Source organism: Somniosus microcephalus, chromosome 6 (genome assembly GCF_052327205.1).
Source record: "Somniosus microcephalus isolate GS21.2 chromosome 6, FLI_Smic_1.0, whole genome shotgun sequence".
NCBI classification, from domain to species: Eukaryota; Metazoa; Chordata; class Chondrichthyes; order Squaliformes; family Somniosidae; genus Somniosus; species Somniosus microcephalus.
Genome location: NC_140992.1, coordinates 124,456,049 through 124,477,175, shown reverse-complemented (window position 1 = coordinate 124,477,175; position 21,127 = coordinate 124,456,049). Strand labels below are relative to the sequence as shown.

The 21,127-nt window shown below is 48.0% G+C and overlaps 1 protein-coding gene across 1 annotated transcript in view; it reads right to left on the bottom strand.

The window, feature by feature from the left end:
* ankmy1 (ankyrin repeat and MYND domain containing 1) overlaps positions 1-16,078 on the bottom strand; it is a 195,984-nt gene extending 179,906 nt beyond the window's left edge. The window contains exons 1-3 of the mRNA XM_085990767.1: positions 15,497-16,078; positions 10,110-10,256; positions 4,463-4,932 (exon numbers count right to left, since the gene is read on the bottom strand). Coding sequence (XP_085846893.1) covers positions 4,463-4,932; positions 10,110-10,256; positions 15,497-15,769 — 890 coding nt within the window. The 5' untranslated portion in view covers positions 15,770-16,078. The remainder of the gene's footprint in view (positions 1-4,462; positions 4,933-10,109; positions 10,257-15,496) is intronic.
* Between the last annotated feature and the right edge of the window lie 5,049 nt (positions 16,079-21,127).

Here is a 21,127-nt window from a genome sequence, read left to right as displayed (position 1 = left end):
TATGCATCCACAAAAAGATCATCATGTAGGTCTGTGCAAGATTCCCGAGCAGCTGTTTTGAAGCTTTCATCCTGCGCCAGTCCACCCACCCAGAGCTCTTTGGACCTCGAAGCAGAGTTAGTGGCTGGCTCCTTGGTGACAAGGGCTATCCACTGAAGACGTGGCTGATGACACACATTAGGACCCCAAACAATGAGACCCAGGAGAGATACAATCAAAGCCACATGACCACGAGAACTGTCATCGAGCAAGTCTTCGGAATGCTGAAGATGCACTTTAGGTGCCTGGACAGATAGGAATGAGTGCACCTGCAAGGTAAGTATGTATGAGGAGTGATGTGCTGGAGTCGGCTTGGAAAGAGAATTTCTTTGCGGCCCCTTACAGAATGCAGCATCAGCTCTAGGGAGGCATAATTTAAGCGAGGTGCAGCCTTGCCACTTTGGGACTCTGACAAAAGGTCATCGACCTGAAACGTTGGCCGCGATTTCGCCGACTGAGGTGGGTCTGGGGCAGCCAGGGTCAGTGTCGCGGTCCCAGCTCGCTGCCTACTACAGTCCGCACGCTCCAAGTAATTTTACGTTAATAGAGATTGTTAAGCCCGCCCTGCGAGGTTCCCGGCCAATTAATAGGAAGCGGGTTCGATGACATCACTTGATGACGCGTCATCAGCCAGTTTTCTTAAAGGGGCCATGTCCAAATTGATCTTGACAGTTCTGCTGTCAGTATTCTACAGCACTGAGGTGCTACAAACACTGACAAGCACTGCACAAAGGTGCACGGTTGCACCCAGGCTCTCCCATGTCTCCCTCCATCTGCTTATGGAGGGAGTCACAGCACGCAGGAAGGTCCTCTTCCCTTCCCATGGGCGGAAGAGACCTCCCCAGGAGATCAACGCAGCCTGGTTGCACATTGCAGAGGAGGACACAAGCAGGGATGTCGTCAGGAGGACCAGGCTGCAGTGGTGCAAGCCTTTCAATTATCTCAGTAGATCATGAAACATTACTGCCAAGCCACACTCAACCTCATCCTGCTGTGCCTCTCATCACATTCCCATCACTCTGCCTTCCCGACCCTACTCCTGCACATCCTTACTCACACCAACTTACCGTGTACCTCCACCCATCCCTCTCTAGCTACATTATCACTTCTCCATCTAACTAGCCACCCATCACACTCACCCTCAACCTACTGCATGCATATAAACTAACAACACACAAGGGTAGGCAACGGGGTGGTTTAGTTAATGTTCATGTGAAGTTTCTGTTAATGTGTTGTCAAACATTGAAATCTCTATTTTCAACACTTTGCGTTCTTGGACAGATTTGTGTGCACCTTTGGAAGTGTCTTAGTGAGTTGTAGTGAATGGTGAGACATAAGGGTACCCCCCCCACCCTCCGCAATGGCGCTGAGTGTGAAAGGAATGGCTTGGGCTATGTAGGGATGCTTTATGGTGTTGGTGTGGGGTAGTGCCAACCTGGCGCATCATGTGGCCATGGTGAGGCCATCCCTGGCCTCCCGGGCAGCAATGTGGTCGGGTGCTGATGCTGTATGTCCTGTGCTGCATCAGTTGATTGCGGAGAAGGTTGGTGTTGTTGTTACGCTGGTGTGCCTGGTGATGCTGGTGTTGGGGCTGAGCGTGGTGGGATTCTGAGGACGAAGGTGAGATTTTTTTCAAGGGCAATGATGCTGATGGAATAGATGGCAGGTGAGGTTGACATGACAGAAGCGATCTGTCAATGGTGAGAGAGGTTGTTCCAATGAGGTGGCACTGGATAGAAAGTTTACTCCAAACACTTGCAAGCTGCAGAAAGCTCAATATGTCTTCCAAATGCAGTAACCAAAAGTTTCTGAGCTTTGAAAGTGAACAGCTGTAACATGGGATCTTTTATACAACTTTGGCAGCTGTCAGGTCATGAGATAATTCAATGCTGAATTCACTCACGACATGGTGAGCTGACGTGTTCCCCCAGCAGCGGGTAACCCATGGGGAGCACGTAAAATTGAAATGTAGGCTTAATTGGGTGTTAATTGCCTCCCCCGCTGCTTGGTGTTGGGACTGTTCAGCGCTGACAGACCCGACACCTGGGAGGCTCACGTAGAGGCGGGTTGACAGCGGGTTCCTTACCCGCTGTCAATCTTTGCTATTTTGCTAGCTGACCCGCCTCTGAACCCGCCTTCTGAGCGCTGGCGAAATTCAGCCCGTTAACTCCGTTTCTCTCTCCACAGATGCTGCCTGACCTGCTGAGTATTTCCAGCATTTCCTGTTTTTATTTCCCATTATGTTAAACTTGTATAGACCCATGGTTAGACCACACTTGGAGTACTGTAAACAGGTCTGGTCTCCATGTTATAAAAAGGATCTAAGGATACCAGAACTGAGAGGTTATAACTATCAGGAAAGATTGAACAATCTGGGGCTCTTTTCTCTAGAAAAAAGACAGAGGGGTGACCTTTAAGATTATGAAGGGATTTGATAGGGTAGACGTAGAGAAAATATTTCCACTAGCTGGCGAGACCAGAATTGGGGCCATAAATATAAGATAGTCACTAATAAATCCAACAGGGAATTCAGGAGAAACGTATTTGTCCGGAGATAATTTAGAATATGGAACTCGTTACCACAAGGAGTAGTTAGAATCATAGAATGGTTGCAGCACAGAAGGAGGCCATTTGGCCTGTCGAGCCCATGCCGGTTCTCTGCAAGAGCACTTCAGCTAGTCCCACTACCCTGCCCTTTCCCCATAGCCCTGCAAATTGTTTTCCTTCAGGTATTTATCCAATTCCCTTTTGAAAGCCATGATTGAGTCTGCCTCCACCAACCTTTCAGGCAGTGCATTCCAGATCCTAACCACTCGCTGCGTAAAAAGGTTATTCCTCATGCCGCCTTTGGTTCTTTTGCCAATCACCTTAAATCTGTGTCCTCTGGTTCTTGACTCTTCTGCCAACAGGAACAGTTTCTCCCTATCTACTCTGATTTTGAACACCTCTATCAAATCTCCTCTGAACCTTCTCTGCTCCAAGGAGAACAACCCCGGCTTCTCTGGTCTATCCACGTAACTGAAGTCCCTCATCCCTGGAACCATTCTCATAAATCTTTTCTGCACCGTCTCTAAGGCCTTCACACCCTTCCTAAAGTGCGGTGCCCAGAATTGGACACAATACTTCAGTTGAGGCCAAACCAGTGTTTTATAAAGGTTCATCACAACTTCCTTGCTTTTGAAAAGTAGTGAAGTTATGATAAACCTGTATCGCACCTTGGTTAGACCACACTTGGAGTACTGTGTACAATTCTGGTCGCCATATTATAAAAAGGATATAAAGGCACTGGAGGGGGTACAGAGAAGATTTACAAGGATGATACCAGAAATGCGAGGGTATACCTATCAGGAAAGGATGAACAGGCTGCGTCTCTGTTCTCTTGAAAAAAGAAGGTTGAGGGGTGACCTAATAGAGGTCTTTAAAATTATGAAAGGTTCTGATAGAGTAGATACAGAGTGTTTCCACTTGTGGAGAAGAGCATAACTATAGGCCATCAATATAAGAGAGTCACCAAGAAATCAAATAGGGAATTCAGAAGAAACTTCTTTACCCAGGGTGGTGAGAATGTGGAACTCACTACCTCAGGGAATGGTTGAAGCGAATAGTATAGATGCATTTAAGGGGAAGCTAGACAAGCATATGAGGGAGAAGGGAACAGAAGGTTATGCTGACAGAGTTAGATGAGGAAAGACGGGAGGAGACTCGAGTGGAACATAAACGCCGACATGGACTGGTTGGGCCGAATGGCCTGTTTCTGTGCCGTATATCCTATGTACTCTATGCCTCTATTTGAGGCAAATAGCATAGCTACATTTAAGGGGAAGCCAAGATCAGACTGGAAGTATTAAAAAAAAATAAAGACTTTGCATTTATATAGCACCTTTCACCACCTCAGGACATCCCAAAGCACTTTACAACCAATGAAGTATTTTTGAATTGTAGTCACTGTTTTTTTAAGAAATATTGGTTGAGGGATATATATTGTTCAGGACACCAGGGAGAACTCCCCTACTCTTCTTCAAAATGGTGCCATTGGATCTTTTATGTCCACCTGAGAGGGCAGAGGGGGCCTCAGTTTAACGTCTCATCTGAAAGACTGCACCTCCAACAGTGCGGCACTCCCTCAGCACTGCACTGAAGTGTCAGCCTAGATTTTGTGCTCATGCGGAGGTTGGGGGTGGGTGAGGGGGAGGGGAGGGGAGAGGATAGCTGCAAGAGCAAGTCATTGCCAGGCCACTTTCGGATACTTGCCACAGTGAAAAGCGGCATTAACAGAAGCCTGGGATTAGATTACTTGCCTGCCCTCCTGTTGCATGGAGGAAAGAAGAAAAACTAACACAATTGAAGAAGATATGGACAAAGTGTGTACATCATATTATACTGATACTTGGCCAGCATCCCAGAATAACCTATAGCGGTATACCTATGTCTATGGATGTGCATCTGCATTATAACCAGCAAAGGAGTTTTGTTTATAATGGTGAGTTTATCTCTGTCGTCCTCATCTACCAACTCTTCTTCTTGGAAGAAATGTCTGTCACCTTCTCTCCTGTAAGAACGAGTGAGGGGCAAGTGGTCAGCATCACTGGAATAAGCCCCAATCTCCGCAGGCAGGGTGTAGCTGTCATCAAAGAGGAGCTTTTTGTAAGGGTAGAAGAAGGGATCTTCTTCGGGACCAGTTCTCCAGAAGTATTTCTCCTCGAAAGCTTTTATTGGGACGATGTGCTTCTCCATGTCAGAATGGTAAACTGGGTGATCCTTCACCGTAAAGGCTCCTGGGATTGCGGTACAAAGCCTGATGAGGTGATTCCGGTACCACAGGCCCACATCTTGGCGCCCGTTGAGGTAGGTCAACACACCAGGTCCAAAGCGCTCATCGGCTTTATAAAGCCCCTAAATGAAAAAAACAAAGATTCCAGGTTACAGAGGGTGCAATACGGAGAGGAAGAGCAATGCACAGTCTAGTGAAATGGTCCGCTTTACTGCTAATGTTCAGGGACAATGTATGGCCATCTCTTATAAAAGAAACCTGAACATCCCAGGAGATCAGAGGTCATAGCAAGAACTTGCATTTATATAGCACCTTATCATGTCCCAAAGTGCTTCACAATCATTGGCTGGAAATTTCCACGGAGCTGCTACCGCTGCCCCCCATTCGTAACTTTTCCAGAAGTGCGATGGAAACAGGGGCCACTGGATAGTGAATGGTAGCGGAAACCTTCACTGTCCACCTCCCTAACCCAGGGACACCTTGGCCAAATGGAGCACCCCTACCATCCTGCTGGAGATCTTGCAACTCAGCACAGGCCAGGGATGGGCTCAGCACCGCATGGACAACACATATGCGACTGCACATTTTCTTAGCCAGTAGTTAGATCAGGAGGGTCCAAGCTATTTGTGTTAGTGGATCACTTATATTTCCTTGGGATGTGAGCAACACTGGCAAGGCATTATTTATTGAACCTCCCTCGTTGCCCTGAGCTATATGTAAGCCAGACCAGGTAGGTGCAGCAGATTCCCTTCAACAATCCAGTAGCTTTCATGGTCATTCTTTCTAGTGGTAGACCAGAAATGACCAGATTTATTGAGTTCAATTTCACAACTTGCCCTGGTGGGATTAAACTCATGACCTCTGGGTTGTGAGTCCAGTAATATAATCACCAGGCTACCATACCCTGGCAACATAAATTTAAAGCCATGTTTCCATTAGTTTGCATGTATCTCAAGTTACTAATGTCAACAGATCTTGGTGTTCCAACTTAGGATTTACCCACCTGTGAAAAACAGCTCTGTGAATCTCCACAACATTCAAACTGGAGAAACCAGCAAATAAGGAGTATGGTATCAGGGAAAATAGAGCTGGATCACCAGGGCAAGTGGATTGCATGTGATCCACAGTCCATAGTTTGGGAAGCCCTACATTAGACCCTCAATCGCTACACTACTGTATAGGAAGACTGGTGGCGGAATAGTGCACAACGCATCAATCCCAAAATGATCCAGGGAAAGGATGAAGAGGCCGCTGAGAGGGTACTGATGATCTCCATCAATGTAGCCCCAAAACAGCAGCGGGAACAGAAACAATGCCACAGGAAAATCAACGCTGGAGCACTCAAAGACCCTGCTAAGAAAGCCCTATTCAGCCTGCGCCTCACAAACATCCTGACGACTCCCAGTGATGCAAAGACACAGAGTGTCCACAGCGCCTGGTCTGCCCTCAAGGCCTCCATAATCAGCACCTGTGAAGAGATGCTTGGTCACTCGACCAGGAAACACCAAGACTGGTTCGATGAGAATGACCAGGAGATCCAGGAGCTAATAAGCCGCAAGCGCAAGGCATTCCTGATCTGGAAACAGCAACACAGCTCGAGAGCAAGAAAGCAGCTCTATAGACGCCTGAAGGCAGAAGTCCAACAAAAAACTCGCGACCTACAGAACAGATGGTGGGTGGAGAAAGCGCAGGAGATCCAGCAGCTAGCCGACAACCACGACATGCATGGATTCTTTAGCGCCCTCAAGACCATCGACGGCCCAAGCACCCAAGGTCCTACCCCACTGCGGGCCAAGAATGGAGAGGTACTCATCAAGGGCAGAGAGGCAGTCAGTTGCCACTGGAAGTATCACTTCAAAGATCTCCTTAACCGAGACTCCGTCTTCGACGCGAGTGTCCTCAACTCCATCCCGCGGTATGCTACCTGCCACCATCTCAGCGCAACCCTAGCCCGGCATGAGGTTGAAAAGGCCATCCGACAACTGAAGAACAACAAGGCCTCAGGAGCAGATGGAATCCCTGCCGAGGCACTAAAGCATGGCAGCGAAGCACTACTGGCGCGAATTCATGAACTCATTTCTCTTATCCAGAAGGAGGAGAGCATGCCAGGGGATCTCAGAGACGCCGTAATTGTGACCATCTTCAAGAAAGGTGACAAGACCAATTGCGGTAATTACAGAGGAGTTTCCCTGCTGTCTGCCACAGGGAAAGTCATCGCAAGAATCCTCCTCAATCACCTTCTCCCAGTGGCAGAAGAGCTCCTCCCAGAGTCGCAATGCAGATTCCGCCCACTAAGGGGCACAATGGACATGATCTTCACCGCGCGTCAATTACAAGTGAAATGCAGGGCACAGCACCAACCGCTGTACATGGCCTTCTTTGATCTCACAAACGCCTTCGACACTGTCAACTGTGAGGGATTATGGAGTGTCCTCCTCAAACTCAGCTGCCCTCAAAAGCTTGTCACCATCCTCCGCCTGCTTCACGATGACATGCAAGCTATGACCCTGACCAACGGTTCCACCACAGACCCAATTCACGTACGGACTGGGGTCAAGCAAGGCTGAGTCATCGCACCAACGCTCTTCTCGATCTTCCTTGCTGCAATGCTCCATCTCACCCTCAATAAGCTCCCTGCTGGAGTGGAGCTAATTTACAGAACAAATGGGAAACTGTTCAACTTCCAACGCCTCCAGCCCAGATCCAAGGTCGTCCCATCCTCTGTCGTCGAATTACAGTATGCAGTCTGCGCTCATTCGGAGGTCGAACTCCAAACCATCGTCAATGACTTCACCGAAGCATACGAGAGCATGGGCCTTACACTAAACATCCGTAAGACAAAGGTCCTCTACCAACCTGCCCTCACCACACAGTACTGCCCCCCCGATTATCAAAACCTACGACAAGGCCTTGGACAACGTGGACCACTTTCCAAAGCTTGGGAGCCTACTGTCAACAAGGGCAGACGTCAATGACAAAGTCCACAACCGCCTTCAGTGTGCCAGTGCAGACTTCGGTCGCCTGAGGAAGAGAGTGTTTGAAGACCAGGACCTCAAACCTGGCACTAAGCTCATGGTCTAGAGGGCAGCAGTGATACCTGCCCTGCTGTATGCCTCAGAGACATGGACCATGTACAGCAGGCACCTCAAAGCACTGGAGAGGTACCACCAACGCTGCATCCGCAAGATCCTGCAATCCATTGGCAGGGTAGGCACACCAACGTCAGTTTTCTTGCTCAGGCCAACATCCCGAGCATCAAAGCTTTGATCACGCTCGATCAGCTCCGATGGACGGGTTACATCGTCCACATGCCCGATACGAGACTCCTAAAACAAGCGCTCTACTCGGAGCTCCTACATGGCAAGAGAGCCCCAGGTGGAAACGCTTCAAGGACACCCTCAAAGCCTCCTTGAAAATGTGCAACATCCCCACTGACACCTGGGAATCCCTGGCCCAAGACCACACAAAGTGGAGGAGAAGCATCCGGGAAGGCGCCGAACACCTCGAGTCTCTTCGCCGGGAGCAAGCAGAAGCCAAGCGCAAGCAGCGCAAGGAGCGCACGTCAACCCAAGCACCCCACCCACCCGCCCCTTCAACCACCATCTGCCCCACCTGTGACTGAGACTGTAGGTCCCGCATTGGACTCATCAGTCACCTGAGAACTCATTTTTAATGTGGAAGCAAGTCATCCTCGGTTCCGAGGGACTGCCTAAGAAGAAGAAGACTGATGGGGGTGGGAACCTCCTAGTTTTGGGATTACAGTAGAACGGTCAGAGAGGAAATGGCAGAGAACAGCTTAACAAAAACTACCTTCGCTTAATGGGATTCTTTGCAGCAGTTTGATATACTGAGTGGCTTGCTAGGCCATATCAGATGGGTGGGGGTCTGGAGTCACATATAGGCCAGACCAGTACAACAAATTTCCTTTCCTAAAGGAGATTAGTGAACCAGATGGATTTTTATGACAATCCAGTAGTTTCATGATCATCTTTTTATTCCAGGTTTATTTAATTTAATTTAATTTAAATTCTCCAGCGGCTGTAGTGGTGATTTGAATTCACATTTCAGGCATCATTAGTCCAGTAACATAACCATTATGCTACCGTACATCCACTGCATTACCTTTGCCTACTCTTTCTGTTACTTCTTCAAAGAACTCAATAAGGCTGGTCAAGCATGACCACCACTTTTGAAATCTGTGCTAACTACTCTGTTATATTTTTGGTTTCTAGATGTTTTCCTATGGCATCTTTGAGTAAAGATTCCATTATCTTTCCTACTTTAAGCTAACTGGTATGTAGTTCCCTGGACTTGTTCTGTCTCCCTCTTTATATAAGAATCACATTAGCTCTTTGCCCATCCTCTGGCACTATTTCCTTTTCTAATGAATTTTTATGTATATATATATCCTAGTGCCTCTGCTATCTCTTCCCTAGCTTCTTTTAGTATGCATGGATAAAATCTATCCAGACCAGGGGTTTTATCCTCTCTAGGTTTGACTAGTTCATCAATTAACTCCCCCCATTTCTATCTTAAAGCTGCTGGTCGCTGAGTGCATCTCACAGTGCAAACATAGTGAAATCCAGAACAAGGCAGATGCATCATATTGTGGGGCTGCAGTAGAAACAGGACACCCTCTCAGTTCTCCAGGGTTGTGCTGCTGGCAGGCACCTCATCTGCGATTTCTCCCCAGATTGGAAATTGTGGGCAGCGCGCCCACCATTCCCCAATGCACGCCGCTGGTGGGCGAGGTTAATTGCTGGCACTGCCAATTTTGGAACTCTGCTCTTTTCTATCTACCCAGTTTACTTTGATCACCTTAAACAGCCTGAAACATCCACTCCCTCCACCACTGGCACACCATGTCTGCAGTGTGCACCATCTACAAGATGCACTGCAGCAGCTCACCAAGGCTTCTTAGGCAGCACCTCCCAAACCCACAACCTAGAAGGACAAGGGCAGCAGGCGCATGGGAACAGCACCGCCTGCATGTTCCCCTCCAAGTCACACACCAGCCTGACTAGGATATATATCGCCATTCCTTCATCGTCGCTGGGTCGCTGAGTCATCGCACTCTGGGAGCACCTTCAACAGACGGACTCCAGCGGTTCAAGAAGGAAGCCCACCACCACCTTCTCAAGTGCAATTAGGGATCGGTAATAAATGCCGGCCTTGCCAGCAATGGCCACATCTCATGAATGAATATTTAAAACACAACCATTGCTGACCGACCAGCCTTTCCTTCAAGAAAATTGTTTCACACTTTTTTCTCCCTCCATGTGTTGAAGTTATCAAATACCTGGAATATGGAGCCATCCTTCATTTCTAAGGTCCCATATCCATCTTTTCGATCTAGGTAAAACATTCCTGTGAATTTGGTCCCATCTGGCCAGATGTAGCTCCCATTTCCATGGCGATGATCTTTGTAGAACTGCCCTATATAATACTGCAATAATAAAACACACAGGGTCTTCATGGGTGGTACTACACAAGAAAGGAAGAAATAAAGCCAGTGCTTGAACTGTTTGGATGGGGGGAGATGAAGCTGCCTTCAGAGCACGGAAGGACATGAGCAGGGGAAATGCAGCGCAAAGTTGCAGCTATGTGGGACATTTTTCTGACTTAAGTTCGTCAACCTGGAGTCTTGTCTCGTGTGCAGGCCCCATGATGCGGCAACATTTCCACACATTTCCAGTAGTGGTTGGAAAATGATCCACGCCGTGCACTCCAGTGGGCAAGGCTAGGAGTGCAAAAATTGGGAAATTACCCCATTAAATAAACCTGATCATCGTACAGGGCCTTTTTCACCTTACCGCCTGCCCTCAAGGCAGTAACCCATACTGGTTCTGAAGAGGTGCTGCCAACTCTTGAGAATTACACCACCAAGAAGGCTCAAAAAATGGTCTCTTTTCACGAGAACAGAGGTTAGTAGAGATTTAGAAAATTCTAAATGTGTGACGAGCGAAAGGTCATTTTCACTGCCTAGCACATTGTCAACAAAGGGGCATAGCTTGAGGATTATCACTAGAAAACGGAAGGGGAAATTAGAATAACTTTTATCACACCGAAGGCTATTAGCACATGAAAAGAAAGACTTGCATTTATATAGCACCATTCACAACCACCAGACGTCTCAAATGCCAATTAAGTACTTTTTTTTTTTAAGTGTAGCCAACTGTGGGAAATGCGGCAGCCAATTTGCGCAGAGCAAACTCCCACAAACAGCAATGGGATAATGACCAGATAATCTGTTTTTGTTATGTTGGTTGAGGAATAAATATTGGCTAGGACACCGGGGATAATGCCCCTGCTCTTCTTCGAAATAGTGCCATGGGATCTTTTACGTCCACCTGAGAGAGCAGACGGGGCCTCAGTTTAACATCTCATCCGAAAGACGGCACCTCCGACAGCACAGCACTCCCTCAGCACTGTACTGGAGTGTCAGCCTAGCTTTATGTGCTCAAGTCACTGGTGTGGGACTGGAACCCACAACCTTCTGACACAGGAGGCGAGTGTGCTACCAACTGAGGCACAGCTGATATGGGATGCATTAATCACAAGGAGTTACTAAGGAAGAGACTGTAACATCATTTAAAAGAAAATTGGTTAGGAAAGATATAAATGGATGTGGAGAAAGGGCAGGAGAATGGGATGGGAGTATACAACTGCAGTGGAAAAGCCAGTACTGCTACAAAAATGATGGGCTAAATGGTTTTCTATTGTGCCAGACATGGCAGGCAACTGCTTTAGCCATTCATCGCCAGATCTGGCTGGACCGCATAAAGCATTATCGGGTCCTGCTCTCGTCTGCTAAAACTGCTCACTATTCCAGGACCATTCTGGAATGCAAAGATAACCCCCAGCTTTTATTCTCTACTGCTAAATGTCTTCTTAAACCCATCTCCTCTGTCTCCTCCACCCTCACCTCCGACAACAAGTGCGAGGAGCTCATGGACTTCTTTGTCTCTAAGATTGAGACCATCCGATCAGCTGCCTCTGCCACTTCCCTTCCTTCCCTAGCCCACGGGGCTAAATTTCCTCTAAGGTTTCCCCCTGCACTGGTCCTGAATGTGCATCTTTCTCCAGTTTCTCACCGATCTCCCCTCATGACCTGTCCGCGCTCATCTTGTCAATGAAACCTACTTCCTGCTCCCATGACCCTATTCCCACCAAACTGCTGACAACCCAACTTCCCTTGCTGGCTCCCTTGTTAGCTGACATTGTTAACGGTTCTCTCTCCTCAGGTACTGTCCCCCTCCTTCAAATCTGTCGTCATCACGCCTCTCCTCGAAAAAACAACCCTTGACCCCCTCCGTCCTTGCAAACTACCGCCCCTCTCCAACCTCCCTTTCCTCTCCAAAGTCCTTGAACGTGTTGTCGCCTCTCAAATCCATGCCCATCTGTCCCGCAACTCCATGTTTGAATCTCTCCAATCAGGTTTCCACCCTTGTCACAGTTCCAAAATGGCTCTCATCAAAGTCACAAAGGACATCCTTTGTGACTGCGACAAAGGTAAACTATCCCTCCTCGTCATTTTTGACCTGTCTGCAACCTTTGACATGGTTGACCACTCCATCCTACTCCAACGCCTTTCCACCGTCATCCAGCTGGGTGGGACTGCACTCGCCTGGTTCCATTCTTATCTATCCATTCGTAGCCAGAGAATCACCTGCAACAGCTTCTCTTCCCGCGAGCGCATCGTTACCTCTTGGGTCCCCCAAGGATCCAACCTTGGCCCCCCTCCTATTTCTCATCTACATGCTTCCCCTTGGTGACATCATCTGAAAACACAGCATCAGTTTCCACATGTGCGCTGACGACACCCAGCTCCACCTCACCACCACTTCTCTCAACCCCTCCACTGTCTCTAAATTGACACACTGTTTGTCTGACATCAAGTACTGGATGAGCAGAAATTTTCTCCAATTAAATATTGGGAAGACCGAAGCCATTGTCTTCAGTCCCCACCACAAACTCCATTCCCTAGCCACCGACTCCATCCCACTCCCTTGCATCTGTCTGATTTGAAACCTTGGTGACATATTTGACCCATAATGAGCTTCCGACCACATATCTGCGGCATAACTAAGACCGCCTATTTCCACCTCTAACATCGCCCGTCTCCGCCCCTGCCTCCGCTCAGCTGCTGCTGAAACCCTCATCCATGCCTTTGTTACTTCTAGACTTGACTATTCCAATGCACTCCTGGCTGGCCTCCCACATTCTACCCTACGTAAACTTGAGGTCATCTAAAACTCGGCTGCTCAAGTTCTAACTCGCACCAAGTCCCGTTTACCCAACCCTCCTGTGCTCGCTGACCTACATTGGCTCCCGGTTATGCAACGCCTCGATTTTAAAATTCTCATCCTTGTTTTTAAATCCCTCCATGGCCTCGCTCCTCCCTATCTCTGTAATCTCCTCCAGCCCACAACCATCCCCCCGCAACCCCCGAGATATCTGTGCTCCTCCAATTCTGCCCTCCTGAGCATCCCTGATTATAATCACTCCACCATAGTTGGCCGTGCCTTCTGTTGCCTAGGCCCTAAGCTCTGGAATTCCATCCCTAAACCTCTCCACCTCGCTACCTCTCTTTCCTCCTTTAAGACACTCCTTAAATCCTACCTGTTTGACAAAGCATTTGGTCATCTGCCCTAATTTATCCTCATGTGGCTCCGTGTCAATGTTTTTTGTATTATAACACTCCTGTGAAGCGCCTTGGGATGTTTTACGATGTTAAAGTCACTACATAAATACAAGTTGCTGTTGTTGTTTCTATGAACCTGATTTAAAGCATTTGATGGGACAGTGTAGAAGGAGATTTACTCTGTATCTAATCCGTGCTGTACCTGATCTGGAAGTGTTTGATGGGACAGTGTAGAGGGAGCTTTACTCTGTATCTAACCTGCCCGAGGGGTGTTTGATGGGACAGCGTGGAAGGAGCTTTACTCTATATCTAACCCGTGCTGTACCTGCCCTGGGAGTATTTGATGGACAGTGTAGAGGGAGCTTTACTCTATATCTGACCCATGCTGTACCTGCCCTGGGAGTGTTTGATGGGACAGTGTAGAGGGAGCTTTACTCTGTATCTAACCCATTCTGTACTTGCCCTGGAGTGTTTGATGGGACAGTGTAGAGGGAGCTTTACTCTGTATCTAACCCGTGCTGTACCTGACCTGGGAGTGTTTGATGGGCAGTGTAGAGGGGGTTTTACGTTGTATCTAAGCAGCTCTTGACAGCTGGCTCAAACGCCCTGTTCTCCAGTACTAACATTAATTCATTTTGTTATCTTTAAAATGAAGAAAACTTAATGAACGTTGAAAATATTCAAGTGCTTACTTTACGAATGAGCGGTCCTAATGCAAAAACACCCCTCGCACCACCCCCTGGGAGACAGTGGGTGAACTCCCCACAGGGCTCTGTACAAATTAAAACAGGAAATGCTGGAAACACTCAGCAGGTCAGACAGCATTTGTGGAGAGAGAAACAGAGTTAACATTTCGTTGACCTTTTGAATGGTCATTGCTGTGAAACATTAAGCCTACCTTCCCCTCTCCACAGATGCTGCCTGACCTGCTGAGTATTTCCAGCATTTCCTGTTTTTATTTCAGATTTTCAGCATCCGCAGTATTTTGCTTTTCTCCCACAGCACTTTTTGAAGATCTGCCAAGAAATGGCTTGTAGGAAACTTTTCTATGAGTTTGCCGAAGGAAAGAATAGGATGCCTTGACAGTTGTCCCCTCCCAGTTAGAAACATATCAAAAAATGACCACTTAATTTGTGGATGAGCCAGTGCACCTGATGTCTTTTTTTCATTTGAACAACACAGATTATGCAACGATATGACAGAAGAGTTCAAATTATGAAAGGATGGGACAGGGTAAAGAGAAGCAGGCTGTTTCCAGTAGTTGAGGGGTCAAGAACGAGGGGTCACAGATGCAAGATTAAAAGTAGGAGATTTAGAACAGAGGGCAGGAGAAACCTCTTTACACACACAGAGTTGTGAGGCTGTGGAATTCATTCCAGGGTTAGTGGTTGAGGCAGAAGCTATGTCAACATAGAAACATAGAAGATAGGAGCAGGAATAGGCCATTCGGCCCCTCGAGCCTACTCCGCCATTCAATGAGATCATGGCAGATCATCCAAATTCAGTACTCTGTCCCTGCCTTCTCCCCATATCCCTTGATCTCTTTAGCCTTAAGAAATATATCCAACTCTTTCTTGAATAGTTTTAATGAATTGGTCTCCACTGCCTTCTGTGGTAGAGAATTCCACAGGTTCATCACTCTCTGGGTGAAGTAATTCCTCCTCATCTCTGTCCTAAATGGCATACCCTTTATCCTTAGACTGTGACCCCTCGTTCTGAACTCCCCAGCCATCGGGAACATCCTTCCTGCATCTAGTCTGTATAGTCCTGTTAAAATGTTATAAGTTTCAATGAGATCCCCTCTCATTCTTCTAAACTCCAGCGAGTATAAGCCCAATCGACCCAATCTCTCTTCATACGTCAAGATTAGATTGGATAGGGGGATAAAGGAAAGGGGGTTGAAGGGATGTGGGGACAGGGCCCGTAAATGTGATTAGAACTATTTGCTAGTGTGGAGGGTAAACGCTCACATGGACTGGTTGGGCCTAATGTCCCATTTTTCTGTTGTCACTTCTGTCGAGGTGGGCATTGGACTCACTTACCTCCCCGTTGACCCACTGAAATTCCCCCTGTCCGTGCTTCAGGTTCTCTTGAAATTCCCCTTGGTATCTCCAGCCGTTCGGCCACTCCTGGACACCGACTTCTGTCGTCGATTTGATCTCCAAGATGCTCTGGGCTGGTGTGACTTTGACCAATTCGGGCGAATCCAGGGAATCCTGGACGCCCAGCGATTCGCGTGAACCCTCCGGTGTGTGGGGCCTAGGGCTGGGGGTGCCCGAGGTTCTCCCGAGAGGACTGGGCAGCGGAGAAGTCATGGGTACGGCTGGGCGCTCAGGCTGGGACCGGAGACCGGGGACCGAGCCCGGCGCCGCCTGCTCCGTGTCCGCGCCGCCCGCGGCTCTGATTTGCTGATCGGCCCGAACCAAACAAATACAGCGTTACCGGGGCAACCGAGGCGCTCCAGCCTGGCAACAGATCGCGGTCAGCGGGGGTCCCGCTATCCCGGGGATTCGGCTATCCCGGGAATCCCGCAATCCTGGGGATCCGGCTATCCCGCAATCCGGGGGATTCGGCTATCCCGGGAATTCCGCAATCCCGGGGATCCGGCAATCCGGGCAATACAGCAATCACGGGAATACAGCTATCCTGGGAATCCAGTAATCCAACTATCCCAGGAATACAGCTATCCTGGCTTCTGCACTTTCCAGCATGAGTTATTGGATCGTAATCAGGATCAGGAACACTCGCTGATATGTCCCCTCCTAACTGTTGTATAATAACTGACTGTGAATGTGCTGGATTGGAATGGAAAAGGTTAATCAGGGCAGCCACAGGATTGCAGTGATTTGTTTAAGGAACGCATTGCAGCTGTCAGAGCAGGCCCCAAGGCTGAATAAGAATGTGCTGGGTGATATGGTGTTGGTACCCATTGCCATCTATTCAGACAAATGTAAGAAAGTTCATGGAAAGTCTGGGAAACAAAGGAGAATGCATCTGGTGAGACATGCTGACTGTCTGTGGCCGTGATAAGGAACGGTATAACAGGAGAGAGTCTGCATTTAAGAGCTACCGTAAACCCTCCACTCCTTAGCCAGCGGAATTCCCAGGATAGAGACAGTAGGGGTGAAATTCCATACTGCTGTAAAACGGGCGCGGGCACCGTAATGCGTGATATGCCCACGCCTGTTCAAGGAGCGCAGGCAGCACGTCAACTTCGTGCTGCCTGCTAATTATAATGATTGCAACGCACAGCCAACGCTGAACATGCTGCTGACAGGCTGTGCGCTCAGCAGAGGCCGAAGTTCACGATATTCGAGCGAGGCTAGCCTGCGCCTCTTAAAGGCAGTCTGCACCTCTTAAAGGTGAGCTGCCTTCTGCTGATGAAAAATGGTAAAAGTGCTTCAGCACTAACCCAAATGGCTCAACAGACCAGGGAAAGGGCACCCAGGGTCTCGGATGCAGCACTCGAGCTTTATGCAGTAGGTGAACACTGGAAGAGAGGTCCTTTAACCACAGGGGGCAAGGAGGCCCTCCAGAAAGAAGAATGTTGAACCAGATTGCCGAGGCTATCACTGCCAGCAGTGTCACCCCCAGGACCTAGCTCCAGTGCCCAAAGAAGTTTCATGACCGCAGACAAGTAGTCAAGGTCAGTGAATGCATCGTCAAAAGCTGTCTCCTACCAACTGCACCACTCGCCTCTCACACTGCTCAATGCATGACCCCCTCCCCCCATCACTCACCTACCAAAAATCTCACATTCCTAGCTTCACCTCACCCCCTTGGAGGAGACGGTGCTGATCATTCTTGGCAGGAGCATGGCTGAGCTCTTGGCCAATGGCAGGGCTGAAAGGATAGAAGATGCCGGTAATCTCATACGTCATCCTCCTTCTCACATCCCACATACCCCATATCCCACAATATCTTCTGATTTACAAGCTGCACATGGTGTAAGCAAGCACCTCTGGCTTTACCCCCCTTCTCTCACCACAACCCTACCCTTGCCTTCCTCATTTCATGACACCCAAGAAATCCAGCCTGCCCAGCCAATGGTTAACCAAGAAGAGGAAGAGGAGAGTGAAGAAGAAGGAGAAGACGCTCGATTTCACACTCCCAGCCATCTGCAGTCCCTCCCACTTAAAGTCAGCAGCCTTACACCAGCCATGCTGCAGCCAAGGGTAGCGTAAGAGCACTAGGATAGGCAAAGGCATACGCAAGACACTCACTAAAGGAATGCACAAGGGTAATCAGTTGATTTTTTGATGTAATATTGGATGCATATATGGATAAAGTTGTATTGGAAAGTTTACTTTGTGGTGGCTTTTATAATAAGAACATAAGAATTAAGAGCAGGAGTAGACCATACGGCCCCTTGAGCCTGCTCCTCCATTCAATAAGATCATGGCTGATCTTCGACCTCAACTCCACTTTCCTGCCCAATCTCCATATCCCTTGATTCCCCCAGAGTCCAAAAATCTATCTATCTCAGCCTTGAAAATACTCAACGATTCAACATCCACAGCCCTTTGGGGTAGAGAATTTCAAAGATTCACAACCCTCTGAGTGAAGAAACTCCTCCTCATCTTAGTCTTAAATGGCCGATCCCTTATCCTGAGACTATGCCCCCTAGACTCTCCAGCCAGGGGAAACAACCTCTCAGCATCTAATACAAAAGCAAAATACTGTGGATGCTGGACATCTGAAATAAAAACAGAAAATGCTGGAAATACTCAGCAGGTCAGGCAGCATCTGTGGAGAGAGAAACAGAGTTAACAGCATTCCGAAGGGACCGCTCCCTCCGCGACACCCTGGTCCACTCCTCTATCACCCCCAACACCCCTTCCCCTTCGCTCGGCACCTTCATGTGCAAGTGCAGGAGATGCAACACCTGCCCTTTTACCTCCTCCTCCCTTCCCACTGTCCAGGGCCCCAAACACTCCTTCCAGGTGAAACAGCGATTTACTTGTACTTCTTGCAATTTAGTATACTGTATTCGCTGCTCATGATGCGGTCTCCTCTACATTGGGGAGACCAAACACAGATTGGGTGACTGCTTTGCGGAACACCTCCGTTCAGTCTGTATGGGTGACCCCGAGCTTCTGGTCATCTGTCACTTTAATTCTCCGCTCCACTCCCACTCTGACCTCTCCATCCTCGGCCTCTTACACTGTTCCAGCGAAGCTCAACGTAAGCTCGAGGAACAGCACCCCATCTTTCAATTAGGCACTTTACAACCTTCTAGACTCAACATTGAGTTCAACAATTTCAGACCATAACCTCTGCCCCTATCTTTTTTTTCTCTCTCACATGGCAGCTGTCGATCAATCTGCCATTGCCATTTACACTTCATCTATAATCATCTTTTGTTTCTTAACTTGTCCCATTACCATCTCCTTTTGCCTTACACCATCATCCCTTTTGTCTCTTAATCTCTCCTGCCTTCCATCCTATCACAGACCTTCCCTTTTGTTCTTTCCTCCCCTCTCCATTTCCCTGCCCCTACACTTGCTTAAAAACCTGTTCCATCTCCAACTTTTTCCAGTTCAGACAAAGGGTCATCGACCTGAAACAATAACTCTGTTTCTCTCTCCACAGATGCTGCCTGACCTGCTGAGTATTTCCAGCATTTTCTGTTTTCTCTCCGCATCTACCCTGTCAATCCCTCACAGAATCGTATATATTTCAATGAAGTCACCTCTCATTCTTCTAAACTCCAGGGAGTATAAGCCCAATCTACTCAATCTCTCCTTGTATGGCAAACCTCTCATCCCAGGAATCAATCTAGTGAATCTTCATTGCAGCGACTCTAAGGCAAGTACATCCTTCCTTAGATAAGGAGACCAAAACTGTGCACAGTACTCTATCTAGGTGTGGTCTCAGCAAGGCCCTGTACAATTGTAGCAAGACTTCCTTACTCTTGTACTCTAACCCTTTTGCAATAAAGGCCAACATGCCATTTGCCTTCCTAATTGCTTGCTCTACCTGCATGTTAACTCTCTGTTTCCTGTACGAGGACCCCCACATCTCTCTGAACACCAACATTTAATATTTCTCAACATTTAAAAAATATCTGGAGTGAGTGCAGACAACAGCAGCGCTCCTGACCTGCCAAAAATGGCAGCCGTCGTGTTTCGCGCCGGAGCTGGGCGGAAGCGAGACAGCCACCATTTTTTCATTCAAACCGGCCTTATCAGCCAGCACATAAGGGCCAGATTTCACCGTCAGTATCATTCCTGTTTTTAGGTAAGGTTGCCTCAGGGCGGAATGAAGCGAGATGATCTCTTACTGCTATGAAATGTTGTTGCTTTGTTGATTAAATTGATTATAATATAATATGTAGCCATGTCTGATTTGACGGGCTGAACCTAACTTGTATTTAGAGACACAGTACATCAGTTGGCTAACAAAACTCAGCGACACTGAGGTCAACTGTACTGTCCTTACTTCTAACTCAGCACATATTAATTGGCTGTAAAGTGTTTTGAGATGTCCGGTGGTCATTAAAGGCGCTATATAAATGCAAGTCTTTCTTTCTTTTCTTTCACATTGAAGATAAAACCTGGGACACCAGGTTTGCATCGCTCACATCAGAGAGTGCAGTAACCCACTGGGTCATTAGCAAACTCGTCATAATTCCTTATGCAAATCAGTTAAAAAAAAATTGTTCTTGGGGTGTGAACAAGGCTGGCTAGGTCAACCATGTGGTGTGGGACTTTAAAAAAGATTCATTCTCAGGATATGGGCATTGCTGGCAAGGCCAGCATTAATTACCCACCCCTAATTGCCCTCGAGAAGGTGGTGGTGAGCCGTCTTCTTGAACCGCTGCAGTCCGTGTGGTAAAGGTACTCCCACAGTGCTGTTAGGGAGGGAGTTCCAGGATTTTGACCCAGCGACGATGAAGGAACGGCGATATACTTCCAAGTCAGGCTGGTGTGTAACTTGGAGGGGAACTTGGAGGTGGTGGCATTCCCATGCACCTGCTGCCCTATTCTTCTAAGTGGTAGAGGTCACAGGTTTGGGAGGCGCTGCCAAAGAAGCCTTTGTGAGTTACTGATGATAGCATACACTGCAGCCACAGTGTGCTGGTGGTGGAGGGAGTAAATGTTTAAGGTGGTGGATGGGGTGCCGATCATGTGGACTGCTTTGTCCTGGATGGGGTTGAACTTCATGAGTGTTGTTGGAGCTACATCCATCCAGGCAAGTGGAGAGTATTCCATCACACTTCTGACTTGTGCATTTTAGGTGGTGGAGAGGCTTTGGGGAGTCAGAAGGTGAGCCACTCTCCACAGAATACCCAGACTCTGGCCTGCTACAGTAGCCATGGCATTGACGTGGCTGGTGCAGTTCAGTTTCTGGTCAATGGTGACCCCCAGGATGTTGATGGTGGAGGACTTGCGGATGGTGCATGAGGAGAGAAGGGGAGAAAAGAGAATTAGAATAAGAATTAAATCGGAGCCTGGTTCTTGTCTTCATTACAGCAGCATTAGTAATTGATCATGTTACATGTTGCGATGGCACAGGTTATGACTCTCATATCTGTTAACACATTACATCTATGTCTCTAAGGTATACCCTATTAGTTCAGATCCCCTATGTACTTCCTGGAAATTTATGACGGAATTTCTAAAAATATCTTCCTGAGCCATGCTTTAATTATGGAAATGGAATGAGACAAT